This window comes from Oncorhynchus kisutch, linkage group LG22 (assembly GCF_002021735.2).
Source record: "Oncorhynchus kisutch isolate 150728-3 linkage group LG22, Okis_V2, whole genome shotgun sequence".
In the NCBI taxonomy this organism is placed as follows: Eukaryota; Metazoa; Chordata; class Actinopteri; order Salmoniformes; family Salmonidae; genus Oncorhynchus; species Oncorhynchus kisutch.
Genome location: NC_034195.2, coordinates 40,084,243 through 40,109,073, shown reverse-complemented (window position 1 = coordinate 40,109,073; position 24,831 = coordinate 40,084,243). Strand labels below are relative to the sequence as shown.

At 41.7% G+C, this 24,831-nt stretch overlaps 2 protein-coding genes across 2 annotated transcripts; one reads left to right on the top strand and one right to left on the bottom strand.

Moving 5' to 3' along the window:
- Positions 1-227: 227 nt before the first annotated feature.
- Positions 228-12,512, top strand: LOC109866882 (solute carrier family 23 member 1-like). The gene is made up of 12 exons (XM_020455768.2): positions 228-487; positions 1,997-2,131; positions 2,504-2,661; positions 7,005-7,164; positions 8,006-8,187; positions 8,503-8,623; positions 8,782-8,938; positions 9,235-9,488; positions 9,628-9,792; positions 10,136-10,244; positions 10,403-10,498; positions 10,698-12,512. The coding sequence occupies exons 1-12, from the start codon at positions 440-442 to the stop codon at positions 10,958-10,960; spliced, it is 1,848 nt and encodes a 615-aa protein (XP_020311357.1). The 5' UTR covers positions 228-439; the 3' UTR covers positions 10,961-12,512.
- Positions 12,513-12,569: 57 nt separating this feature from the next.
- LOC109866784 (protein FAM180A) lies at positions 12,570-18,411 on the bottom strand. Its single transcript, XM_020455620.2, has 3 exons — positions 18,309-18,411; positions 13,214-13,311; positions 12,570-13,094 (listed from the first exon to the last, which is right to left on the bottom strand). Exons 1-3 carry the CDS (start codon positions 18,409-18,411, stop codon positions 12,747-12,749), a joined length of 549 nt encoding a protein of 182 aa, XP_020311209.1. The 3' UTR covers positions 12,570-12,746.
- Between the last annotated feature and the right edge of the window lie 6,420 nt (positions 18,412-24,831).

Genomic DNA, 24,831 nt, shown 5'->3' with positions numbered 1-24,831 from the left:
CTCTAAATGTGTTATTGTTTCTATTAGTTCAACATTGTGCTTTAGCAGCACAATCATTTTTTGTCATGCCAATAAAAGAGAGAGAGAAAGAGAGGTAGAGCTAGTGTCCTGAAAGGATCTATTCTACGGTCGCGAGGGCCTGATCAGCTGCTTGCCTTGCTGTTGTAATTGGGTTCACATGAGAGGCTGGTGGTGGGACTCATTTCAGTTACAATCAGCAACAGCAGTAGTCCCGTGTTCAACTCTCTCTTTACTTACTCTCTCTAACTCTCTCCATCCCTCCTTCCCCTATCTTGCGCTCTCTCTCCCATCTCCCTGCATACTATAGCTCTCTTTTTGTCTCCTTCTTCTGTATTCTCTCTCCTCTTTGCTCGCCTGTTGAGATTTTTCACTCATAACTCAGAGGACCCAACATCCTAGCTGAGTCCAGACTGGAGCCATGGCTCCAGAAAAGGAAAGCAATGGTCTCGAAAACTACGCATTTGCTGTAAGTATGAACACAATTATTCCTGTGCTGGAGGATTATGTTGACATTTGCTGCAGTGTATTTGAGTAAAGATTATGTTCATAGTAAACCTAAAAGTTACAGGCTGTAAAGCATAAACACTGTAACATTTAGACATGTTTACACCATATTCAACAAGCGCCACCTATTACAGGTACAAGTTCTGAGGGAATCATTTCCAAGAAGTCTGAGTGAAGTCATAAGAACTGAGTGACTTGAATTCCTTAGAATGGGTCTTGTTTATATGAATGCTACTTCAACCCAACCGTCACATGTATACCTTGAAATAGGATGTGTGCTCTATTATATGAGTTTGGTTGAGCAGAATGAAGCTGCTCATTCTTATTAGGCTGAGAAGTGTTGTTAACTTTCTATACGGTTCTGTCTGTAAGATCACCTGACCCACAATTAGTCCCTCATGCATAACTTACTTATAATGGCTCTCTGGTGCAAATAATTGACGGCAAAATGACAGGAAACAGTAAGGGGCAAGAAGAAACTTGAAGGATACTGGGTTTCTATGCGAGTTGTTGGATTTGTTGATTTATTGACACACATAATTGATTTTGTCCATGAAAGCCATGAAAATGTATTTAGCTACACATATTAGCCACTAATTTGTAGTTTATAATTGTGTATAGAAGTAGCTAATAAGGCTTTTATTCTCTGCAGAAATATTGTCCAGAAATCAGCTCATTGTACTGAAAGGGGCACACCTCCCCAACCCCATGATCAAAATCATATAATGTTTGCCTGAAATAAAGGATTTGTGTAGTTTAATGAGATAAGAAATGAATTAATCTTATATCATATACTGTACGCTATACAGTCAACATTCAAGTCAAATTTGACAAAAACATTAGCAAGTAAACTTCCATAGTGTAAGCAAACAGTCTACACACATCTCTGAGTAAATCTATTCAGCAAGCATTGATAGGCTGGCTTTGGTATACAACTATACGTGACACGGGTTTCCAGACTGTCTTAACAAAACACTTTCAGTAAATCATTTAAAGCCCCTATGGGTGATAGTAGCCCTTTCCTGCAGTGAATGACCAAAAGTGCCCTCGTTGGCCTCATGGGTGAAATGTTATTCATAATTTCATCATCAATATACTTTTTTTTTTAAGACGAAAATTCAGTGTTTCTATGTCAAACAGTTTTGCTGTATTTAAGTCTTCTGTAATGTAAATAAAGTGTAATATGGGGGTGCAAACTCAAAATTAAATACATTTCAACTCAATATCTGACATGGTATAGGTGTCTTCTTTTTAAGCCTTTTTTGTAAGTGTGTGAGGTATATACTTTAGTTTCAAAGTAGATTTATTTAAGACTACCAAGAATCACTCTGTGTGACCCTGATTTAGCTCACTGCATTAAAAGGTTTTAAGCTTATGTTATGAGTGATATTATGCCCGTGTTATGAGTGATATTATGTCTGTCAGACCCATTTGTACCCAAATGAATGCGACCCTGGTCTCTGTCCTGTAGATTGATGGGCGTTTCTGTGATCTGGAGAAGGATGTAGAGGGCTCCGACCTCTCTGAGGAGGACGACAAGAACAAACTGGCCTACTGTGTCACAGACATCCCACCCTGGTACCTTTGCATCATTCTGGGCATCCAGGTAGTTCAAAGCCCTACTTTGTATAATTGGAGGCTCACTGGTAGAGGTTGGCCTGGGTGCAGCAGAGGATGGGCCTCCTCGGGGCTCCATTGATTTGATTAGGCCATGTAATCAATTGGATGAACAGTCAAATAACCTAGTTTCCCAGGATTCATTTGGGCTCAAATTAAAATGAAAGCCACCAAGTCACATGAGGACCTCAAACTTAAATATTCAACAGCGAGATTTTTGTTGAGGCTGATGACAAACACTGAACCTGTACCTGTGATTTCAGCTGCTCATCTTGGCTTCAGTATCCTCGGTGGGTTTAATCCTCATGAGTGCATCTCTTCTTCTTCCTCTCTCCCCTCCATCCTCCCTGTCTCTCCTCAGCATTGCCTGACAGCGTTTGGAGGGATCATCGCCATCCCTCTGATCCTGTCTCAGGGTCTGTGTCTGCAGCATGACAGCCTGACCCAGGGTCACCTTATCAGCACCATCTTCTTTGTGTCAGGCGTGTGCACCCTGCTGCAGGTCACCTTTGGAATCAGGTGATCAAATCAAATTTTATTTGTCACATACACATGGTTAGCAGATGTTAATGCGAGTGTAGCGAAATGCTTGTGCTTCTAGTTCCGACAATGCTGTAATAACCAACAAGTAATCTAACTAACAATTCCAAAACTACTGTCTTATACACACAAGTGTAAGGGGAAAAAGAATATGTGAGGTGAGGTGAGGAGTTGGGGTTGGTTGGATATGGCTTTGGGCCAATCATTCATCAGCAACAACAGAGTGACTGTTGACATAAAGGGGGCCTACAGCAAGGGGAAGAAAGGGGCCAAACTTTATATGGTCAATGAAGATGGACTTTAAAGAGATAACCTCTTGTGAAGGTGGAGTTACCCATCATATATGGAGACACCATACAGGTAGAGGGTGAGGCTTGGCATCTCCTTGTTGTCTTGTCATGTTGGAATCAAAACAAAGTGCCATAAATTCCATGAAATCAATATACTTTAAAACCAATGAAACCAAATCCAAACTGTGTAGACATGTTATCAGCTCGCTGATAATCACCCAAAATAACGCTAGACAGTCAGGGAGCATCGACAGTTCCCAAAACAATGGATAGATAGAGGAATTTGTTTAGCAAATTTAGACCGCGATGGAAAAAATAATAATGTAGTGCAGCCCTCCAGACCTTGTTGAAGACAGAATGAAGCCCCCGGGGCAAAATGAGTTTGACACCCCTGAACTGGGCTGTATACTATGGGTTCTTAAGTTTCCTTCTAAGCCTCTGTTGACCTTTGAAGCATGTTTTTCCGGTCCGTGTGATGCATTAGCCTCACACAATAGGATATTATGAGGGGGCACTGGGGCTTTAGGTTATTAAAGCATGTGCCATTATTGTGCACTAGCTAGGTCTTAGTATGGTATGCAAGTGCTAGATTTTTCTCAGAAACATCTATTTTCTGACTGAGAATGGAAAATGATAGAACAACAACTATCTACAGTATGGTGTACCGTAAGCAAGGTGTTGTTCTATCTATGGTGTACCGTAAGCAAGGTGTTGTTCTATCTATGGTGTACCGTAAGCAAGGTGTTGTTCTATCTATGGTGTACCGTAAGCAAGGTGTTGTTCTATCTATGGTGTACCGTAAGCAAGGTGTTGTTCTATCTATGGTGTACCGTAAGCAAGGTGTTGTTCTATCTATGGTGTACCGTAAGCAAGGCGTTGTTCTATATATGGTGTACCGTAAGCAAGGTGTTGTTCTATCTATGGTGTACCGTAAGCAAGGTGTTGTTCTATCTATGGTGTACCGTAAGCAAGGTGTTGTTCTATCTATGGTGTACCGTAAGCAAGGTGTTGTTCTATCTATGGTGTACCGTAAGCAAGGTGTTGTTCTATCTATGGTGTACCGTAAGCAAGGTGTTGTTCTATCTATGGTGTACCGAAAGCAAGGTGTTGTTCTATCTATGGTGTACCGTAAGCAAGGTGTTGTTCTATCTATGGTGTACCGAAAGCAAGGTGTTGTTCTAGCTATGGTGTACCGAACGCAAGGTGTTGTTCTATCTATGGTGTACCAAAAGCAAGGTGTTGTTCTATCTATGGTGTACCAAAAGCAAGGTGTTGTTCTATCTATGGTGTACCGTAAGCAAGGTGTTGTTCTATCTATGGTGTACCAAAACCAAGGTGTTGTTCTATCTATGGTGTACCAAAAGCAAGGTGTTGTTCTATCTATGGTGTACCAAAACCAAGGTGTTGTTCTATCTATGGTGTACCAAAACCAAGGTGTTGTTCTATCTATGGTGTACCAAAAGCAAGGTGTTGTTCTATCTATGGTGTACCGTAAGCAAGGTGTTGTTCTATCTATGGTGTACCAAAACCAAGGTGTTGTTCTATCTATGGTGTACCAAAACCAAGGTGTTGTTCTATCTATGGTGTACCAAAAGCAAGGTGTTATTCTATCTACAGTATGGTTTACTTTAAGCAAGGTGTTGTTCTGTCTATGTTGTACCAAAAGCAAGGTGTTGTTCTATCTACAGTATGGTTTACTTTAAGCAAGGTATTGTTCTATCTATGGTGTACCAAAAGTAAGGTGTTGTTCTATCTATGGTGTACTGTAAGCAAGGTGTTGTTATATCTATGGTGTACCAAAAGCAAGGTGTTATTCTATCTACAGTATGGTGTACCGTAAGCAAGGTGTTGTTCTATCTACAGTATGGTGTACCGTAAGCAATGTGTTGTTCTATCTATGGTGTACCGTAAGCAAGGTGTTGTTCTAGCTATGGTGTACCGTAAGCAAGGTGTTCTTCTATCTATGGTGTACCGTAAGCAAGGTGTTGTTCTAGCTATGGTGTACCGTAAGCAAGGTGTTGTTCTATCTATGGTGTACCGTAAGCAAGGTGTTGTTCTATCTATGGTGTACCAAAACCAAGGTGTTGTTCTATCTATGGTGTACCAAAAGCAAGGTGTTGTTCTATCTACAGTATGGTGTACCGTAAGCAAGGTGTTGTTCTATCTATGGTGTACCAAAAGCAAGGTTTTGTTCTATATATGGTGTACTGTAAGCAAGGTGTTGTTCTATCTATGGTGTACCAAAAGCAAGGTTTTGTTCTATATATGGTGTACTGTAAGCAAGGTGTTGTTCTATATATGGTGTACTGTACGCAAGGTGTTGTTCTGTCTATGGTGTACTGTAAGCAACGTGTTGTTCTATATATGGTGTACTGTAACCAAGGTGTTGTTCTATATATGGTGTACTGTAAGCAAGGTGTTGTTCTATATATGGTGTACTGTACGCAAGGTGTTGTTCTGTCTATGGTGTACTGTAAGCAAGGTGTTGTTCTATATATGGTGTACTGTAACCAAGGTGTTGTTCTATCTATGGTGTACCAAAAGTAAGGTGTTGTTCTATATATGGTGTACCGTAAGTAAGTTGTTATTCTATCTACAGTATGGTGTACTGTAAGCAAGGTGTTGTTCTATCTATGGTGTACTGTAAGCAAGGTGTTGTTCTATCTATGGTGTACTGTAAACAAGGTGTTGTTCTATCTATGGTGTACCAAAAGTAAGGTGTTGTTCTATATACGGTGTACCGTAAGCAAGTTGTTATTCTATCTACAGTATGGTGTACTGTAAGCAAGGTGTTGTTCTATATATGGTGTACCAAAAGCAAGGTGTTGTTCTGTCTATGGTGTACTGTAAGCAAGGTGTTGTTCTATATATGGTGTACTGTAAGCAAGGTGTTGTTCTATATATGGTGTACCAAAAGCAAGGTGTTGTTCTGTCTATGGTATACTGTAAGCAAGGTGTTGTTCTATATATGGTGTACTGTAAGCAAGGTGTTGTTCTGTCTATGGTGTACTGTAAGCAAGGTGTTGTTCTATATATGGTGTACTGTAAGCAAGGTGTTGTTCTATCTATGGTGTACTGTAAGGCCATGTATGGCACTGCCCAGCTGCCCAGGTCCAATCTGGCCAACCATAACCTGACCCAGAGTTCTGCATCATATCATCATAACAGGATTAGGTAGGACTTTCCATCTTATTAGGTTGATAAACTAGCTCACATTAAGTCCACATTCCTGCAGGCGAATATCTCCAAAAGCCTGGAGGTCAGCTGTGAGGAAAACAATGGATGTGTTGAACTCGCTAGTAGGGAGTGAAACTCCAGCAGAGCCTTGATCAGGATACGAGATGTGACACATTTATACGTGTCAGTTAGAAGCTTAGCTAATTGTATTGTAATGCCATAGGAGTCAACATTTACACAGACAAACCACCACTTCACTGTATTTAGTGGGTCCATTGTCATTACTGATCCATATGTCAACAATAGTATAATTGAAAGTGGGGCCTAATGTATCAGAGGATGGAGACACAGCAGATAGTCATTACATTAACCTGTAGGAGTCTTGATTGGAAAGACATGGTTTTTACATTACGTCCTCACAAGATTTGAATCAGCCCTTCAAGGCCTAAAATTAGAGCTAGAGAAACAATGTGCTGTGTGATTCAGGCCATGCTGTTTGAACCTGGAGGTTGCGTGTTTTGGATCGGATTAGCTAAGGACTTGCACTTTGGCTGGGAGTGAGACTGTTCTCTATGGAAGAAAAGGAGGGGTTGATTCATAAAAGGCAACTTTTGTTTGGATGATTGTCTTGTACTACTGTACAAGACAAGTCTGTTTCAGATGATACTACAAAGCAAAGGGATTTAAATTCATCCTAATTCACTGTGAAATTGATTATGGGGATGAATTCCTTATGTACTAGTCTCTACACTTTAGACAGAACATCTTTGCAATTGTGATTTCAGACATCATACTCCCCCCCCCCCCCCCCCCCCCCCCTCTCTCTCTCGTGCTTTCTCTCTCTCTACCCCTCAGACTGCCCATTCTACAGGGGGGTACTTTCACCTTGCTGGCTCCCTCTATGGCCATGCTGTCGATGCCAGAGTGGACATGCCCTGCCTGGACCCAGAACGCTTCCTTGGTCAATGCCACCTCTCCTGAGTATGTAGAGGTGTGGCAGAGCCGCATGCGAGCGGTGAGTGACACACTTACAAGAGAGAGAGAGAGATACAGAGACAGAGACAGAGACAGAGAGTGAGAGTGAGTGAGAGAGGAGCATGGCGCTTGTAGTGCCAGGGTTTGATTCCCGGAACCATCAATATTGTAAAATGTATGTACTGACTGTAAGTTTTGGATAAAAGCGTCTGCTAAATGGCATAAACAGTACACAGGGTGTACAAAACATGAGGAACGCCTGCTCTTTCCATGACATAGACTGACCAGGGGAATCCTTATTGATGTCACCTGCTAAATCCACTTCAGTCAGTGTAGATGAATGGGAGGAGAGAGGTTAAATAAGGATTTCTAAGCCTTGAGACAATTGAACATGGATTGTATATGTGTGCCATTCAGAGGGTGAATGGGCAAGACAAAATATTTAAGTGCCTTTGAACAGGGTATGGTAGTAGGTGCCAGGTGCACCGGTTTGACTGTCTCAAGAACTGCAGCCCCTCTGAGTTTTTCATGCTCAACAGTCCACCACCCAAAGGACAATCAGCCAACTTGACACAACTATGGGAAGCATTGAAGTCAGCATAGGCCATCATCCCTGTAGAATGCTTTTGACACCTTGTAGAGTCATGCCGCAACGAATGGAGGCTGTTCTGAGGGCAAAAGGGGTTGCAACTCAATATTAGGAAGGTGTTCCTAATGTTTTGTACACTCAGTGTATTTTATTGAGAGAGAGGGCGAGTTTAGCCACATTTCTTAATAACCCTTGACAACCCATTATTTACAGGATTCCCATCTATAGGATTTCCCATCTTCTTGTGGTTATTGATTGTGTGTATATGCTCATGTGGTTTATTTCTCTACAGTTACAGGGCTCCATCATGGTGGGCTCCTTGTTCCAGGTACTGGTGGGTTTCTCTGGCCTCATCGGTCTCTTCATGCGTTTCATTGGCCCCCTCACCATCGCACCCACCATCTCTCTGATTGGCCTGTCCCTATACGACTCAGCTGGAATGAATGCAGGGAACCACTGGGGCATCTCAACTATGTATGTACCTCTCAGTATGGTTATTTAAGTCTGATTTATGGGTTTTACTTCCAAACCCCCACGAGCCTGTAGTCATCAATCTGGATACCTGGAGAGCCATAAGGTGTGCAGGTTTGTGTTCCTGCCCCGCATTAAAACTCTGGATTTAGGGTTGTAACAAAAGCATACTCACCCTCTAGCTGTCCCAGACCAGGTTTGGCGTAGCTATGAATTCATGCATGTCAATGGCTACATACTGTAAGATGGTACCCATGCTAAGTGCATAACTAGAGGGCACATTCTGCTTTGTGAACAGAGTTAGTCTCTTTCCTACAGGACGACTGCTCTGATCATCCTGTTCTCCCAGTACCTCCGACACATCCCTGTACCATTTCCCACATACAGCAAGACCAAGAAACTCCACACCACCAAGATCTACATCTTCCAGATTCTGCCAGTAAGTCCATTGGAAAATTAAGACTCAAAGCTGTTCACTGTTCTCTCAAGCCCTTATATAGTTTTCCCTGGTCAGTTTCTGTTGTCTGGAAAAACTCCTGATCCTAATAATGACTGGTGTAACATATTTACATGTACTGTATGTGATGTCTTCCTCAGGTGCTCCTTGGCATCACACTGTCATGGCTGATCTGCTACATCTTCACCATCTCTGACGTCCTGCCCTCACAGCCGGGGCAATATGGCTACCTGGCTCGCACAGACCTGAAAGGGGATGTCATAGTCCAGGCCCCCTGGTTCAGATTCCCATACCCAGGTAGGAGGCACAGCCGCTCAGGGGGGATCATAAGCAACAACTCCATAACCTGATAATCAGATGTTTGGATACGTTTTTCCTGGTCTGGTCACATGGTCAGGTCACATGGTCAGATCGCATGGTCTGGTTACATGGTCAGGTCACATGGTCAGGAAAAACTCAGGGCTTATCACCTATTCTAGCCCTAACCCTAACCCTTTGCACTATATGGGTAATGAATATGTATGGTTTATTGATATGTGCATTATTAAAAAGACCCTAATGTATTATACATTAACTGGACCACCCAAACTCAGGTCAGTGGGGCTTACCAACAGTGAGCCTGGCAGGAGTGGTAGGGATCTTGGCTGGGGTGATATCCTCCATGATAGAGTCAGTGGGGGACTACCACGCCTGTGCCAGGCTGTCAGGGGCCCCTCCTCCCCCAAAACATGCCATCAACAGGGGCATTGGCATCGAGGGGCTTGGCTGTCTGCTGGCTGGGGCCTGGGGCACAGGCAACGGAACCACCTCCTACAGTGAGAATGTGGGAGCATTGGGGATCACCAAGGTGAGATAGGCTATTTTTCAATATAGAATCTGTTTTTCAATGTTAAACTGAGATGAATCAATGTTTTTGGGGAATATGGAACTTATAAAAGCTATTAGCTGTGAACAGTCTCAATAGACAATGTTCTCTTTTCTTGCAGGTGGGCAGCCGAATGGTGATCATTGCTGGTGGCGTCTTGCTGATCATCATGGGACTGTTTGGTAAAATTGGAGCCATTTTCACCACCATCCCCACACCTGTGGTTGGAGGAATGTTCTTGGTCATGTTTGGGGTCATATCTGCAGCTGGAGTTTCAAATCTGCAGGTAAACTCCTGTGGAGACTCACACCAGTTTGGACAGTTGCCTAGGTTTATTTACCCATTGTTATTGTACAATGGCCACAAGACATTTAGCATATGAAGGCTTTTTCATTCAGGTCTTTACTGACAAGTAGGGTTGCAAAATTCAGGTAAAATTCTAAGGTTTTCCAGAAATCCCAGTTAAAATATGTCTGGTATCAGGAGGGAATAAGCAGGATCTCCGGGAATCTTCCAACCAGGATCAATGGAAAATATGGGAATTTGGGGAAAGCTATTGGACTTTGGCAACCCTAATGACTGGTTGGCTCTGTGTATTTGTCATCTCCTCTCTCCTTATCATTTGACAGTATGCAGACATGAACTCCTCCCGGAACATCTTTATCTTTGGGTTTTCCATGTTTTCCGGACTGGTCATTCCAAACTGGATATTCAAGAACCCAGATGCCATAGCAACAGGTATCAGAGCAGATAACGCATGTAACACTGTAAAACAAAACATTCAAACTTCTTCAAAAAAGCTGGGGGAAAAGCTCAACAGAAGATCAACATGGAGATCTAAGGTTCCTCTAGTATGTGAATTGGCCCAGTGTGATGAACTCTATTCTCTTTGTCAGGTGTGGTCGAGCTGGACCAACTGCTGCAGGTGCTTCTGACAACCAGCATGTTTGTTGGAGGCTTCTTTGGGTTCTTCCTTGACAACACCATTCCTGGTAAGCTTCCATCCAGGAATAAGGGGGAATATCTATCCAACTGTTTCACATAGAGTAATGATTAGGTAAAGAGTATAAATTCAGTGTTAGTTAATCTCCTCCCCAGACCTCAAAAACATTACACATCCTTCCTAAGATTCCTAAGTCTCTGTTATAGGTGAGTTGAAGCATTCTAATGCCACTGCTTTGTGCCACACAGGAACCAAGCGAGAGCGAGGCATCATAGCCTGGAACAAGATCCACCTGGACGACTCCAGCAACACCTTGGAGAGTAGCGAGGTGTACAACCTTCCATTTGGAATCAGCTCTTGCCTCTCCTCCCACACCTGGGTTCGATATGTGCCGTTCCTCCCTCTGAATGCATCCAGCTCACAGGACAAGCCCGGGGTGGACTCTTTGGAGGCCAAGAAGCAACCTGGGAAGCCAGAGCCCTCACATATCATCAGATCAGTGGCCCTATGAACACTGAGCAAGCCCAGACTCTGGCTAAAACAACAACAACAATAACAAAGGCAGCTCTCGTGACTTGGACCACCTGTCCTGCTCTTAAGACAATGTAAAAGAACGCTATCCATACTTATTTAGTCAGACATTTTCTACTCACTTCTTGGCCAGAATCAGATTAGCAGTAACCCTCGTTAGCCAACAAACACATAGCTTTTCATTGTTTTTGTTTAGGCAGTGTCGGAGGTGTAACTACATTAGAGCTGTAATAATCCACAAGCGGCTCCTGGCATTACCTATCGCACACATTGCCATTGTATGCACCCAGTAGAATTAGTAGAAATCCCATGCAGTCATCCCACTGGAATGTGGGATGTAATGTACATCTTGATTACATTGATATAAATCCCTATTATGTTGTTTAATGACTTTAAATGTGTAATTATTTCTATAAAGCCTGCACTTTCTCATTCTGAACCTTTAACATGGCTAGGATATCAGGACAGGTGTGGTTTCATGACAATGACTACAACAGCTGCTGCTATACATATTGACAGCTCTAATATCTGCGTGCACCATTGCGCACATGTTGATTTTGTCCCCCCACACCAGATGCGATCAGGACTCGCAGTTTGAGATATCAAAACAAACTCTGAACCAATTATATTAATTTGGGGACAAATTAATGAAAAGCATTAAACATTTATGGCAATTTAGCTAGCTTGCTTGCTTTTGATAGCTAATTTGTCCTGGGATATAAACATTGGGTTATTATTTTACCTGTGATGCACAAGTCCTCTACTCCAATGATTAATGCACAGATAAAATGGTAAACCAAATTAGTTTCTAGTCATCTCTCCTCCTTCCTTCAGGCTTCTTATTATTATTTGGACTTTATATGCCGGTTGGTAACCAACTTTAAGGTTCATTACCACAACCGACTGGAGTGTGGATCTCAGTTCATCTTCCAATCACCCATGTTGGTATATGCTCCTAAAAACCAATGAGGAGATGGGAGAGGAAGGACTTGCAGCGCGTTGAGCATCACAAATACAACCAAGTTATATTTTAGTGCCTGGCTACGCAGATGCTTGCTGACTTGCGTGAGCAGTGTGGGTGCAATGATTGAATAACATGTATGTGTATTTTGCAATGCACGCGATGCGTACGGTATGGTCAGCATGTAATGCAGATAAATGGCCCACAAAAAAATCGATGAAAAGCTCTGCGTTTGTCCGGTAATGATTGTTACCACTGATGGGATTGAATCCTGGCACTTGTATAGGTTTGCTTTGTATTTTCTGAATGAACTTTTGGCAGGGATCTTTTGGCTTTTTGGGGTGTGAATACATTTTTGCTTGGAAATGTTGTACATTGTTAATATTTTTTTCTTTTCAGTGGATCTTGTATTTAATGATAACACAATGTATAAGAACTGTATACGAATTTTACAAAAATTGGTGCTTTTTAAAGAAAAACCTTGATTTTTAAAATGAATATAATCATACTGATTTCTCTGCATTTCCAAGTTGGTTCAGGGTAACACTAGTAATAAACCTTTTAAAAAGTTTGAAATAATTCAAAGAAATGTTTTGTCCCAATGCATATAAAAAAAACAGCAATAGGATTAAAGTATATCTCAGAAACTTTAATTTTAAGTCCATGTGATACGATAGTACTCAAGGGTTGCCAAGAATATCATGCTGAAACATTGTATCTATAATCAATAATAGAAAATGAGAGAAATTCCTTCTCCAATAGAGATCTGGAAATAAAGGCAGTATCAATCCCTAACATTGCGATATCATTTAGCTGTGAGGTCGTTCTCAGCTGTCAGGTCCAGCTTGATAGCTCTGTACAAACTGACAAAGGACTCTGCCCACAAGTCTCTTTGCTGGTCTGTGGTAGCGTTGGCCAGCCGCTGGGCGGTGTACACCATGGTCAGCACAGTGCGCTCAAAGTCCTCCAGGCGCAGGTGGCCCATGTGATTGGAAAGGTAAGAGGTCAGGCGACGGATATCAGAGAGTGTTTTGGGCAGGATGTCCTCGCAGATGACTTCCAGCTTTTTGGTCTTCCGCAGGGAGGCCAACTCCTCGTCCTGCACGGAGAACAGAGTGTGCTCGTCTCCAAACTGCAGGCCAGCCAGCAGGATCTACACAGCACAGCCAAAAACAGTCGACTCATTACAAACCCATATTTTTGGTTGCTAATTCAAAGGATTCATACAATATTTGCAATATTTACTGTAGTTATCCAAGGAAAATGTCTCACCTCAAATAGTAAATTGACATCCTCTATGGAGTTCTGAAAAGTGGGGTTCACCATTGATGCCATTCCTCTCTTCACTCGAACAGTTGATGGGTAAAGGACTGAAAGAGGGAGGGAGAGAGAGAAAGAGATAAATAGAATGTTATCCAACCTACTACTTTCTCTTTAACTCTAGGCCAGGGTTTGATCATGCGATGCGGACCATGTGGCTTGAACCAGATGTATTGCATATTAAGATGAATTCCCGAGACAAGGCTAACATACAGTACACCTTGCATGCCTTGACAGGTACTGTATATAACAGGGTAGACTTTACAGCCATAATGTTCACAGACATGTGAGGACCATAGAGCACCACACGGTTCAGTTGAGAAACCTGAAATGTGTGACCTTACGAATAGCTCTGATCAACAGACTGTAAGAAATGACCTCAGGCTTCAAAGGCAGAGAATTCAAAGCAGAGAGGCACATGGGTTGAGAGAGAGAGAGAGAGGGAGAGAGAGAGAGACAGAGAGAGAGACAGAGAGAGAGAGAGGGAGAGAGAGAGAGAGAGAGAGAGTGAGAGAGAGAGCAACTGACTTGGAGATGAGTCTACTTTTCATAAATAGACAGAGCTCACTTACCAGAGCAATGTTGGACACTGGTTTTAGGAGTGAGTGCTAACCAGAATATGTGACCTGGTCATAGCAGGACACTTCCCAAAGAACATTTCACCTACTCATCTTTTGAGTTATTTTCACATGGGATAAGGACCACCACTTACTGAAATCTGCTATCTGGATTCTCATCTAAATCCAAATACAGGATTGTAAATCATTCTATGACAGAGTTTCTCAACTGGCAGTCCACCGGCCAAATTTGGGCCGCGAGTGGTTTTATTCCCCCCCCCCAAGGTTTTTTGTTGTTCGATTTGTATTGTTGGTCAAATATTATATCTGTTTGGGCTTCTTCCAGTGAATTTGCAGTCTACAAATGATTTGTAATTATGTTCCGGCCCCCTGATCATCCCCTCAAGAAAAAATTGGCCCGCGGCCGAATCTGATTGATGATCTCTGTTCTATAACATCAAAGCTATTCATATTTCCGCAAGTCCACAAATATTGTAAAGACACAAACCGGTTATGCTGAACAAGCATTGTTTCTGTACATGACAGAGGGAAAAAATATAGAGAACAAAGAGAGAGAGGGATTGAGAGCATCAGTGAAGACACTTGCCAGCTGGTCAGCGCATGCTCAGAGCATGCATTCTGGTAATCCATCTGGCCCTGCGGCCTTGTGAATGTTAATCTGTTTAACGGTCTTACTCACATTGGCTACGGAGAGTGTGATCACACAGTCGTCCGGAACAGCTGCTGCTCTCATGCATGGTTCAGTGTTGCTTGCCTCGATGTGAGCATAGAAGACATTTAGCTCGTCTGGTGGGCTCAAGTCACTGGGAAGCTTGTGGCTGGGTTTCCCTTTGTAATCCATGATAGTTTAGAAGTCCTGCCACATCCGACGAGCATTAGAGCCGGAGTAGAACGATTACATCTTAGTCCTGTAATGATGCTTTGCCTGTTTGATGGCTTGTCGGAGGTCATAGTGGGATATCTTGTAAGAGTCTGGATTAGTGTCCCACTCCTTGAAAGCAGCAGCTCTAGCATTTAGCTCAGTGCAGATATTGCCTGTAATCTATGGCTTATGGTTGCGACATGTACGTACAGTCACTGTGGGGATGACATCCTCGATGCACTTATTAATGAAGCAGGTAACTGATGTGGTAAACTCCTCAATGTAATCAGATGAATCCTAGAACAAATTCCAGTCAGTGCTAGTGAAACAGTCCTGTAGCTTAGCGTCCGCTTCATCGGACCACTTCCGTATTGAGCTGTCATTGGTACTTCAGAATTTTTGCTTGTAAGCAAGAATCAGGAGGATACAGTGATGATCAGATTTGCCAAATGGAGGGCAAGAGAGAGCTTTGTATGTGTTTATGTATGGAGTAAAAGTGATCTAGAGTTTTGTCTCCTCCAGTAGCACAGGTGACATGCTGGTAGAAATGAGGTAAAACGGATTTCAGTTTTCCTGCATTAGGTAACCTAGCAGTTAGGAGCGTTGGGCAAGTAACCGAAAGGTTACTGGTTAGAATTTCTGAGCCAACCAGGTGAAAATCTACCAATGTGCCCTTGAGTAAGGCACTTAACCCTAATTGCTCCTGTAAGTCGATCTGGATAAGAACGTCTGCTAAATGACCAAAAAATATAAGTATATTAAAATCACTCTTCACTAGGAGCGCTGTTTCTTGTTTGTTTATGGCCCTATACAGCTCGTTGAGTGTGGTCTTTGTGCCAGCATCGGTTTGTGGTGGTAAATAGACAGCTACGAAAAATATAAATAGCAGACTTGGTCAGAATCCCTTAAATTGGCAGCTATCCACTGTAGCTCCATTAAAATGTCAGATAGAGGTGCTGTAAACGTGCAAAGCTTTTGAATATTAAGAAGTTATTCATAGTGTTTTGTAAACTCATTGTGCATTGACAAGCAAATCTTATTCAGATGTTCTTTGAAAAACTAACTCTAAGGAGGAAATCCATGATTGGACATGAGCACATTCCTGAGTGCACATACCAGGAATGAAAATTTGGAATATTCTCTCCAGTGCTTCCTTTGGTGTTTACAGCCAATCCAGCTAATGAAGGCCCTGAAATAGTACTTGTTTAAGAAGGGCTGATAAGTTTAGAAGAAAATCATCAGGAAGCGAAGAGGAGTGTGTCATAACAAAGCTATCGCTTGCAAGTTGGAAACAGAGATGTGTCCTAGGACCATAGAGACAGGAGCCATGCAGTAGACACCTAGACAAACGAAGGGTTCAGCATACAAGCATACACTCTTAGAAAAAAAGTGCTATCTCAAACCTTAAAGGGTTCTTTGGCTGTCCCCATAGGAGAACCCTTTGAAGAACCCTTTTTGGTTGCAGGTAGATCCCTTTTGGGTTCCATAGCGAACCCTTTCTACATGGAACCTAAATGGGTTCTACTTCTACCTGGAACTGAAAAGGGTTCTACTTGGAACCAAAAAGGTTGCTCCTATTGGGACAGCTGAAGAACCCTTTCGGAAACTATTTTTTCTAAGAGTGTACTAGCACATATATGTTGTCCATTGTGGGCAAAACTTTCCAAATATTTTTATTCACACCCCAAAATAGTTTAATGTTCTACATGGAGATAAGGTTTTTGTTTGCCTTTATTTTAGTACATTCAGCTAATAAGATTTGTTGATGCCATGATGAAATCAAACAATTCATGCTATTTGATCACTACTTTTCCATTGAGGTAATTGAGATTGCTATGACTTCAGAATGTGTGTAATAGCAAACACAAAGTTGATATGATTCCATCAGATATACCAGAGCATGTCAAACAATGTTCCAGATGCTCCACCCATACAAAAATCATAGTAAAGCCAGGAGAAACAAATATCAACAAATGTAATCCAAGAAAAGCTAGAAAGACAGTACTCCTGAGCTGACATTGTACTGTTTGAGCCTCAATCCTCTCATTCGAAGAAAATCTTTTTCCGTATGATCCAATTGCCACAACACATCACATAATATCTAGAATAACTGAAACAAAAACCACAAAATACCTTATTTAGCCAGATTCAAGACAGCTTTGAAAACTTTTTGGTGGTGTGTTTTTCATTCTTCAGGGGCCTATCAGTTTCCTGCTGCAGTTCATATTTGGAGCCCTTTCATTGTTTTCATATCAGAAACAGATGCGGATAGTTCATACACACATTGAGCCCAGTAGCTGACACATAAACCGAAATGGAACTTTAAACATACAAGTCGTTAAGGACCATAGTTGAATTGTGCTAGAAAATGGGACCCAACTGTTCTGCAGGACCAGAAATGTGAGTTCTTGGCAGCTACACCTGTACACTATTAGAGAAAAAATATATCTAGAACCAAAAAGGGCTCTTATACTGTCCCCATAGGTCAACCCTTTTAAAAAACCTTTTGGTTCCAGGTAGAACCCTTTCCACAGAGGGTTCCACATGGAACCCAAAAGAGTTCTAGCTTGAACAAAAAAGGGTTCTACCTGGAACCAAAATAGGCTACCCTATGGGGATAGCTGCAGAACCCTTTTAGAACCCTTTTTTCCAAGTGTATATACAGTACAAAAGAGTTATCCATTCTAATTATCTGGATTTGTCTGATGTCAAATCATTTATCCAACCAAGTATAGAACTGCTACAGTTGCTCAGCATCATTAAGGTCAATCTGTAGGGCACTTGAATTTCAGATGGATCGAAACAACTGGAGAGAAAACAATGATTTCAATGTCACTCCTCCTTTAACCCTAAAGAAACACAGAAACAAATCAAAATACCAAAATATCCCCAGTACACTCCCCACCACACAGCTTGCACATTGTTGTGATGTGTGCAGCATGTTACAGCTGTGCTGGTGGATGCTGCTGCTGGATCTGTGTACATACTAATCAGTAATGTTAACACATACTGTTGTGAAATGACTTTGCTCAATCAGAGGTTAGAGCTGGACAGACAAAGCACAGAGGACATAATTAAATGTGTGACTAGGCTAACCATTGATTGCAGTTTTCTGTGTGATGGGGATGGGATAGGGTAAGTCTATATTCTGTATTAGTCTTCTGGATTTGAGACGGCGATGCTGAGGCCAAGAGAGAAGCATATGTAAAATGACTTTAGCTTGACATTTGATACCAGGAATGATATTGGACTTTGTGACTATCATAACAGAATGATCATTAATCTGTCCTTTCTCTGGAATAAGAGCGTTACATCTGTCTTTCCATCACTGGATACATATTCTAATCCACAATGAGCTGATTCTCAGTAATGCCTTGAATTGTTTTGGCAGAATTACTGTTGAGTTTAGTGTAGCATCTGGGAATGAGGTGCATTCCTATCAATTATATTTATGGACAACTACTGCAGCAAAACGTACCCTTTAAAAGGGCAAATGCACAGGTTACAATTACACAGCAACATTAAACATAATCATTGCATATAAACATACTGTAAACTGTATAACATTTCCAATTGAACACATTAATATGGGTGAAGATATTCTTACCTTTGTTATGCCGATAAGTGGCACATGTGTGGATATTGCAGTAAAATAGTGCAACAATGACCATCTTCCAGGGCATCATGGTGACCTGGCATCCACCTGGCATCCAATAGCCAGGGACAGACTGGACAGAGCCACAGGTCGAGGACCACGATCAAGGACCACAGTCACTCCACTGGGAAAAACCTCAGACCATCCCACCACTGCAACGGCGCTCCTCCTTTCTGAAATTCTCTCTCTCTCTCTCTCTCACCAGCTGACACTGTTGGTGCTGTCATCTGGCAGTCATCAGACCCAGAGAGACACGTCTACTTCTTACTGTTGCCTCCTTGTCCTCTTCTGACCGTAAGCGTGCCTTACGATCATTTCCTTTTTTCTCTTTCATTATCTTCCTTTTCTCTTCTTCCTCCTTCTCCTTAATGCTGAACTGTCCTAGTCCTGATCACGTTAATTACATTGATGTTAATAAGTGCAGTTTCTTCTGTGGAACATCTTGTGTTCATCAATAATATACACTGAGTACACAAAACATTAAGAACACCTGCTCTTTCCACGACATGGACTGACCAGGTGAATCCAGGTGAAAGCTATGATCCCTTACTGATGTCACTTGTTAAATCCACTTCAATCAGTGTAGGTGAAGGGGAGGAGACAGGTTAAAGAAGGATTTCTAAGCCTTTAGACAACTTAGACATGGATTGTGTATGTGTGCCATTCAAGAGGGTGAATGGGCAAGACAAAATATTTAAGTGGCTTTGAACAATAGTTGGTGCCAGGCTTGTGTCAAGAACTGCAACTCTGCTAGGTTTGTCATGCTCAACAGTTTCCGTGTGTATCAAGAATGTTCCACCACCCAAAGGAAATCCAACCAACTTGATAACTGTGGGAAGCACTGGAGTCAACATGGGCCAGTATCCGTGTGAAATTCTTTCGACACCTTGTAAAGTCCATTCCCCGATGAATTGAAGCTGTTCTGAAGGCAAAAGGTGGGATGCAACTCAATGCAACTGTATAATCAGTGTATGTTCCCTTTTTGTTTAAAAAATGCTTTGAGGACATATTACTGGACTCTGCCTTGAGTTTGAGGTTTGTGAATGGATGAATGCAAGCATTTATTGTTGTCCAGACTGCTGAACCATGTTTCTGTATGGTCAACATTAGTTCTGCTTGTGCTAACGAGAGGATCCTTGGGAGGGTTGGAACTTGGAACGTGTGTGTCTGTGCCAGGAACACTTCAGGGAACCAACCCAGTTTTGTTTTCTGGGAGGTGGAGTGTAGAGACTTCACACTCCAAACACACAACCCAACACAGCATATTGTTGCTCTACAAATTAAATGTATTATTTTTATGATTATGATTATTAAGAGTATTATTATTTATTACTAGAGATTATAGCTATCCAAACACACAGTGGAATGGACACAGCCAACGCCTATATACAAACCATCTGAAGCAGCTTCTTCAAATAAACAAGTCCTATTCCAAGGCTGGCAGTAAGATCACCAAAAGAAGAAACATCACCAAGAAGAAATGTGTGATTTAGTAGTGTTATGTAATTTGCTTCATTCTGTGCAACTTATAGCTAACAATAGTCGTACAGTAAATTAAACGTAATTCAGAAAGAGCTCAGTTTTTCCTTAACTAATAATTCATCCTCCAATTCGAAGTCGAACTCCTCTCACTTTAGGACCAGTGAGACACTCTCATACTGATGAGATGTGGCAGTCATGAAGCTGCCAGGGAATGCAGAGACAGTGTTAAAGTTGGAAAGATGGATGGGGCCACCATAGAATCTCTAAATTAGAACACAATAAGTTGGACAAACATTCTATTCTCACAGGGGGAATGAAAAGAAAATGGGTTGTTTTTGGTCACACTCCAATTCAAAGAGTTGCCCTATGTGACGTAGTTTCTTCTCCTAGCCCTATTAGTAATACCACAGTCTGCGAGGATGTGAAATAATTGATATGTGGGTTAGGGTTAGGACAAGGGTTATTGTTAGGGTTAGAGCTAGAGTTAGGGTTAGGGTTAACAGAGTTCATTGAAATGTTAATGATAGTCTGTAGAGCATCCACAGATGGACTATCCAAATAAAGTGTAACCGAATGGTGTGGCCGTACACCGGCCATTACAAATATTAATGTGAGATGACCGCTGATTGGCCAGCCGATGAGGAAGGATGACATCATTCTCTATGATAAAATAGCAAGTGTTTTCAAACATTCTGTTTGAGATACAGGTTTGAGATGGAGTTTTTGAAGTGTTTTTTCTCCAATTTATGCTTTGGCCACAAATATGAGCATAAGACAGGTGAACAACATTATTTGGGTTAACAGAATATGAGATTTTCACTGGGCAGATACATTCTGATTCATCATGTGTACTACTGTGTGATGTATGGAACATTTCTTGGAAGGATTTTCCAGGTTCACTGTCTACGTTTTCACCCAGCTCAGGCATGCATACTGTAATATTGCCACGCTGTTTGATCCTCAATGCTTCCCATCATCTACTGAAGTAGTCTCTTGTGACAGACTGTTACCATTAAGTATTTGGTCAGAGTGAACATGGGGTCTGGTTCTATGTGCCAAGATTACATAATGAAGCAACTTCAGTGTCCTACTGCAATGTGCCAGAAGATGGCAGTCTTCTCAAACGAATGCTCCCAGTCAATTCTAATACTGTAGGCCAATCAAAAACTACAACTAAATTGACTGTACTCATTTAGGGTTTGTTTGAAAATGTACTGAGACCATCAATGCTACCATCAAATGTCCACTAGATGACAGCAGCCAACAGAATATAACCTTTCAGCGAATTCCCTCAACTACCTTTGCCCCTGAGTATCTGTCAGCTTCACAGCAATGCATAAAGCAACAGTGCACAGCTATAGAAGTACAGTGAGTATACTTTTAAGATCAGCAAAGATAATTCCCTTTGGAAAATTCAGCAAATAGTGTTCTGATGTATTGGTAATATTCTGCCTAAACCAATAGGCCTGTCCAGAACAGCATTATGTACCTTAAAGGATAACTCCACCCAGAAACTATCTTTTGGTATTTGTTTAAGTAGTCCATTGTTGATATTGGCCCCCCAAAAATTTCATGTCAGCAGTCAAGTTGTCAAGATATGTGTAACTTTCAAAATACAGAAATCTGGTCCGTATGATGCATTTTGCATCATATGACGCTGCGTTTGGCATTATATGATGCAAAATGCATCATACGGGCCAGATTTCTGTATTTTGAAAGTTACATATCTTGTCAATTTGATTGCTGACACGCAAAACATTTTGGGCCAATATCAACAATGGACTAATTAAACAAATGCCAAAAGATAGTTTCTGGGTATAGTTTTCTTTTAAGGTAATATAAATCATAATTCTCCTACAGTGATGCTACGTTGTGGGCTGAAAACTTAATGTCAGCACATCTTATCCTAGCTAAATTACACTCTAGGCACTTCCCAATCTGGCTCCAGAGAGATCATAGTCGCTTCAGAAGCCAGCTGTCATCATTACAGTACTCTATCCTCAGGCTAAATTCAGTTGGTGATGCCCTCCTCCCCCTTCTCCCTCCACCATTCCTTTTTAAACTCTACCAACATTGAGGTTTGGGACTGAACAAATGTCCCCTTATTCATTCACACTTCACCAAGCATGACCATCAAATCCATTGTCCATCTGTTCTTCATAGACAGCCAAATGATCATTGTAATTAACCACATGAATCAGTCAACAAATCCCCACAGAAAACGTGACTTTCTAGGACAGGCCATATTTGCTATATCAAATCTGCACCGAAAATAGCATTGTGGGAAATGCTGGATCCTGCACTGACTGAGCACAATTACTCTGACAAATTACAGTATTAAATCCCCCATTGAGTGAAAAACTACATTTATATATTAAACCTATGAGAAAAGAATAAAACAATATTCCACTATGGTCAGATTGGTCAAATATGCACAATACTCCACCTTGATGCAGTTCAGATTACTTCAATAATGAAATAAATAAATGAAATCTTTGGTGTGGATTTACGATAATGTTGTATGATTTTTCTATCAGTCTAGGTTATAAAGATGACTTCAGCCTCGATACAAGCAAGAACGCCAAAGGGAACATCTTTTAGACAAAGGTTCTCAGAAGTTAAACTGTTATGAGGTACCAAACATTTGTGATTCGTGAACATTATTATTTTTATTTAGACTTCATTTCTATGGTTCCCATCTGAAATTGTACTGTTAATACTTTCCTTTACTTTTTAGTTCATTTAAAAAAGGAGACTTCAAAAGGAGAATATAGAGGAAATTCTGAGAACTCCACCGTATCTCCCATTTCCACCGTGAAGCTCTCCAAAACATTTAGATCCTAAACACTCAACTCCCCCCAGAGACACACAGACCTTAATAAAGTCTGCTCAACATCCTGGTCTCATCGCCCCACAATCCACCTCCTCCGGTCTCCGGGGGCGACAGATGATCCTACTACAGTGCCAGAAGCTCCATGAGGTTTCAGGCTCTCTCACCCCCCTCTTAGCACACAGGACACCAGGGCTCGTATTCATTGGGGGAAATTCCGACCTGAGTTTAGTGTGCATAAATGGAACGCAATTCCCTTTATATGCACTTTTCTCTCTATGAATATTCTGACCTTGAACTTAAAGGAAAACCCCAAATGATCTTTTGGTATTTGTTTCATTAGTCCACTCGAGAAAATCCACGAGAAAATCTGTTGGCCAGCATGTGGGAAGCTTTTCAGCGGTTAAATTAAATGTATTCAGCGCCCGCAAGGGAACCACGTCTGCAAAGCCCGTTACACAACTGCATAAGGAAAGTCTGAATACCAACTACTGAGCAGTGCGTAGAAAAAGGTGTGCGTAGGAAAGGGATACATTTCCTAAGCCTGAATCGGGTCCAAAACGCCTCAGAGTAGGAGTACTAATCTAGGATCAGAAACCCCTCCCTTGCAGCACTCCTACTCTAAGACACTTTACTGATATGACTCCAGACCTCCAGCCAGGTCCAAGGTCTCCTCCTACTCCTCTTGGATCCTCCTCTGCTCTGTACCAGCTTTCACAACTTCCTCTCATCCACCTGGGCCTGCCTATTGTTGACTTGCTTCATGAGAAAGGTGAAGAGAAAGAGGGAGAGAGAAAGACAGACAGACAGACAGACAGACAGACAGACAGACAGACAGACAGACAGACAGACAGACAGACAGACAGAGACACAGAGAGGGACAGTACACAATGTCCAAGGTGACAGGCAAGAAAGCGTCAATTGTACTGTGAATGAAATGGTGCAAAATTGTCAGATTTGAGCTAAAGTAAAGATACCTTAGTAGAAAATGACTCAAGTAAAATTGAGTCACCCAGTAAAATACAACTTGAGTGAAAGTCTAAAAGCATCTGATTTTAAGTGTACTTAAGTACAGTGGTGGAAAAAGTCCTCAATTGTCACACTTGAGTAGAAGTAAAAAGTAAAAGTAATTGCTATACATCAAATCCCTTATATTAAGCAAACAAAAGGCACACATTTATTTTTGTATTTTTTCTTTACAAGCAGACAGGGGCACACTCCAACTCTTAGACATCATTTACAAACATGCTATTTGTGTTTAGGCAGTAGGAATGACAATACGTTACTGTCACACCCTGATCTGGTTCACCTGTCCTTGTGATTATCTCCACCCCCTCCAGGTGTCGCTTATTATCCCCGGTGTATATATCCCTGTGTTTCCTGTCTCTCTGTGCCAGTTCGTTTGCCAAGTCAACCAGCGGTTTTCCCCTTGCTCCTATCTTTCCCAGTCTCTGTTTGATTATAGTCCTCCTGGTTTCAACCCTTGCCTGTACTGACTCCAACCCCGCTTGCCTTACCACTCTGCCTGTTCTGACTACCAGCCTGCCTATCCCCTTGTACTGTTTTTGACTCGGGATATAGTTTATGAACTCTCACCTGTCCCCAACCTGCCTTTGCCTACTACCTTTGTTCTAATAAATAACGGAGCTCTACCATCTGCCTCCTGTGTCTGCATTTGGGTATCGCCTTGTGCCCGTATAGTTATGTTGATAGGATTGGACAATATTGCTGTTCTGCCTGATCATTTGTAATGTAACCAAGTACTTTTGGGTGTCAGTGAAAATGTATCGGAGTAAAAAGTACAGATTTAGTGGAGTGGATTTAGTGGAGTTAAAGTTAAAAAGAAATAATAGAAACCCCAAAAATGACTTGAGTAGTACATTAAAATACTTTAACACCACTTAATTTGTATTGTTTTAACACCACTTCAATGTCAAAGCTGCCTCGGTGTGTTTAAATGTACGGCCCGTTTAAATCCATCACATCAAATCCTAGTCCTGAACTCTTTCATTCTTGGTTAAGGGTATTAACTGCAAAAGCCTCAGTGTGAGTGACCTTGAAGCACTATTATGGGCTGTGAAGCCTCTGTCTAAGGCTATTACTTTGGATATGATCACATCTCCTGCTGGGATCTGGGACTTGGGCCTGTGGCCTGAATAGCCT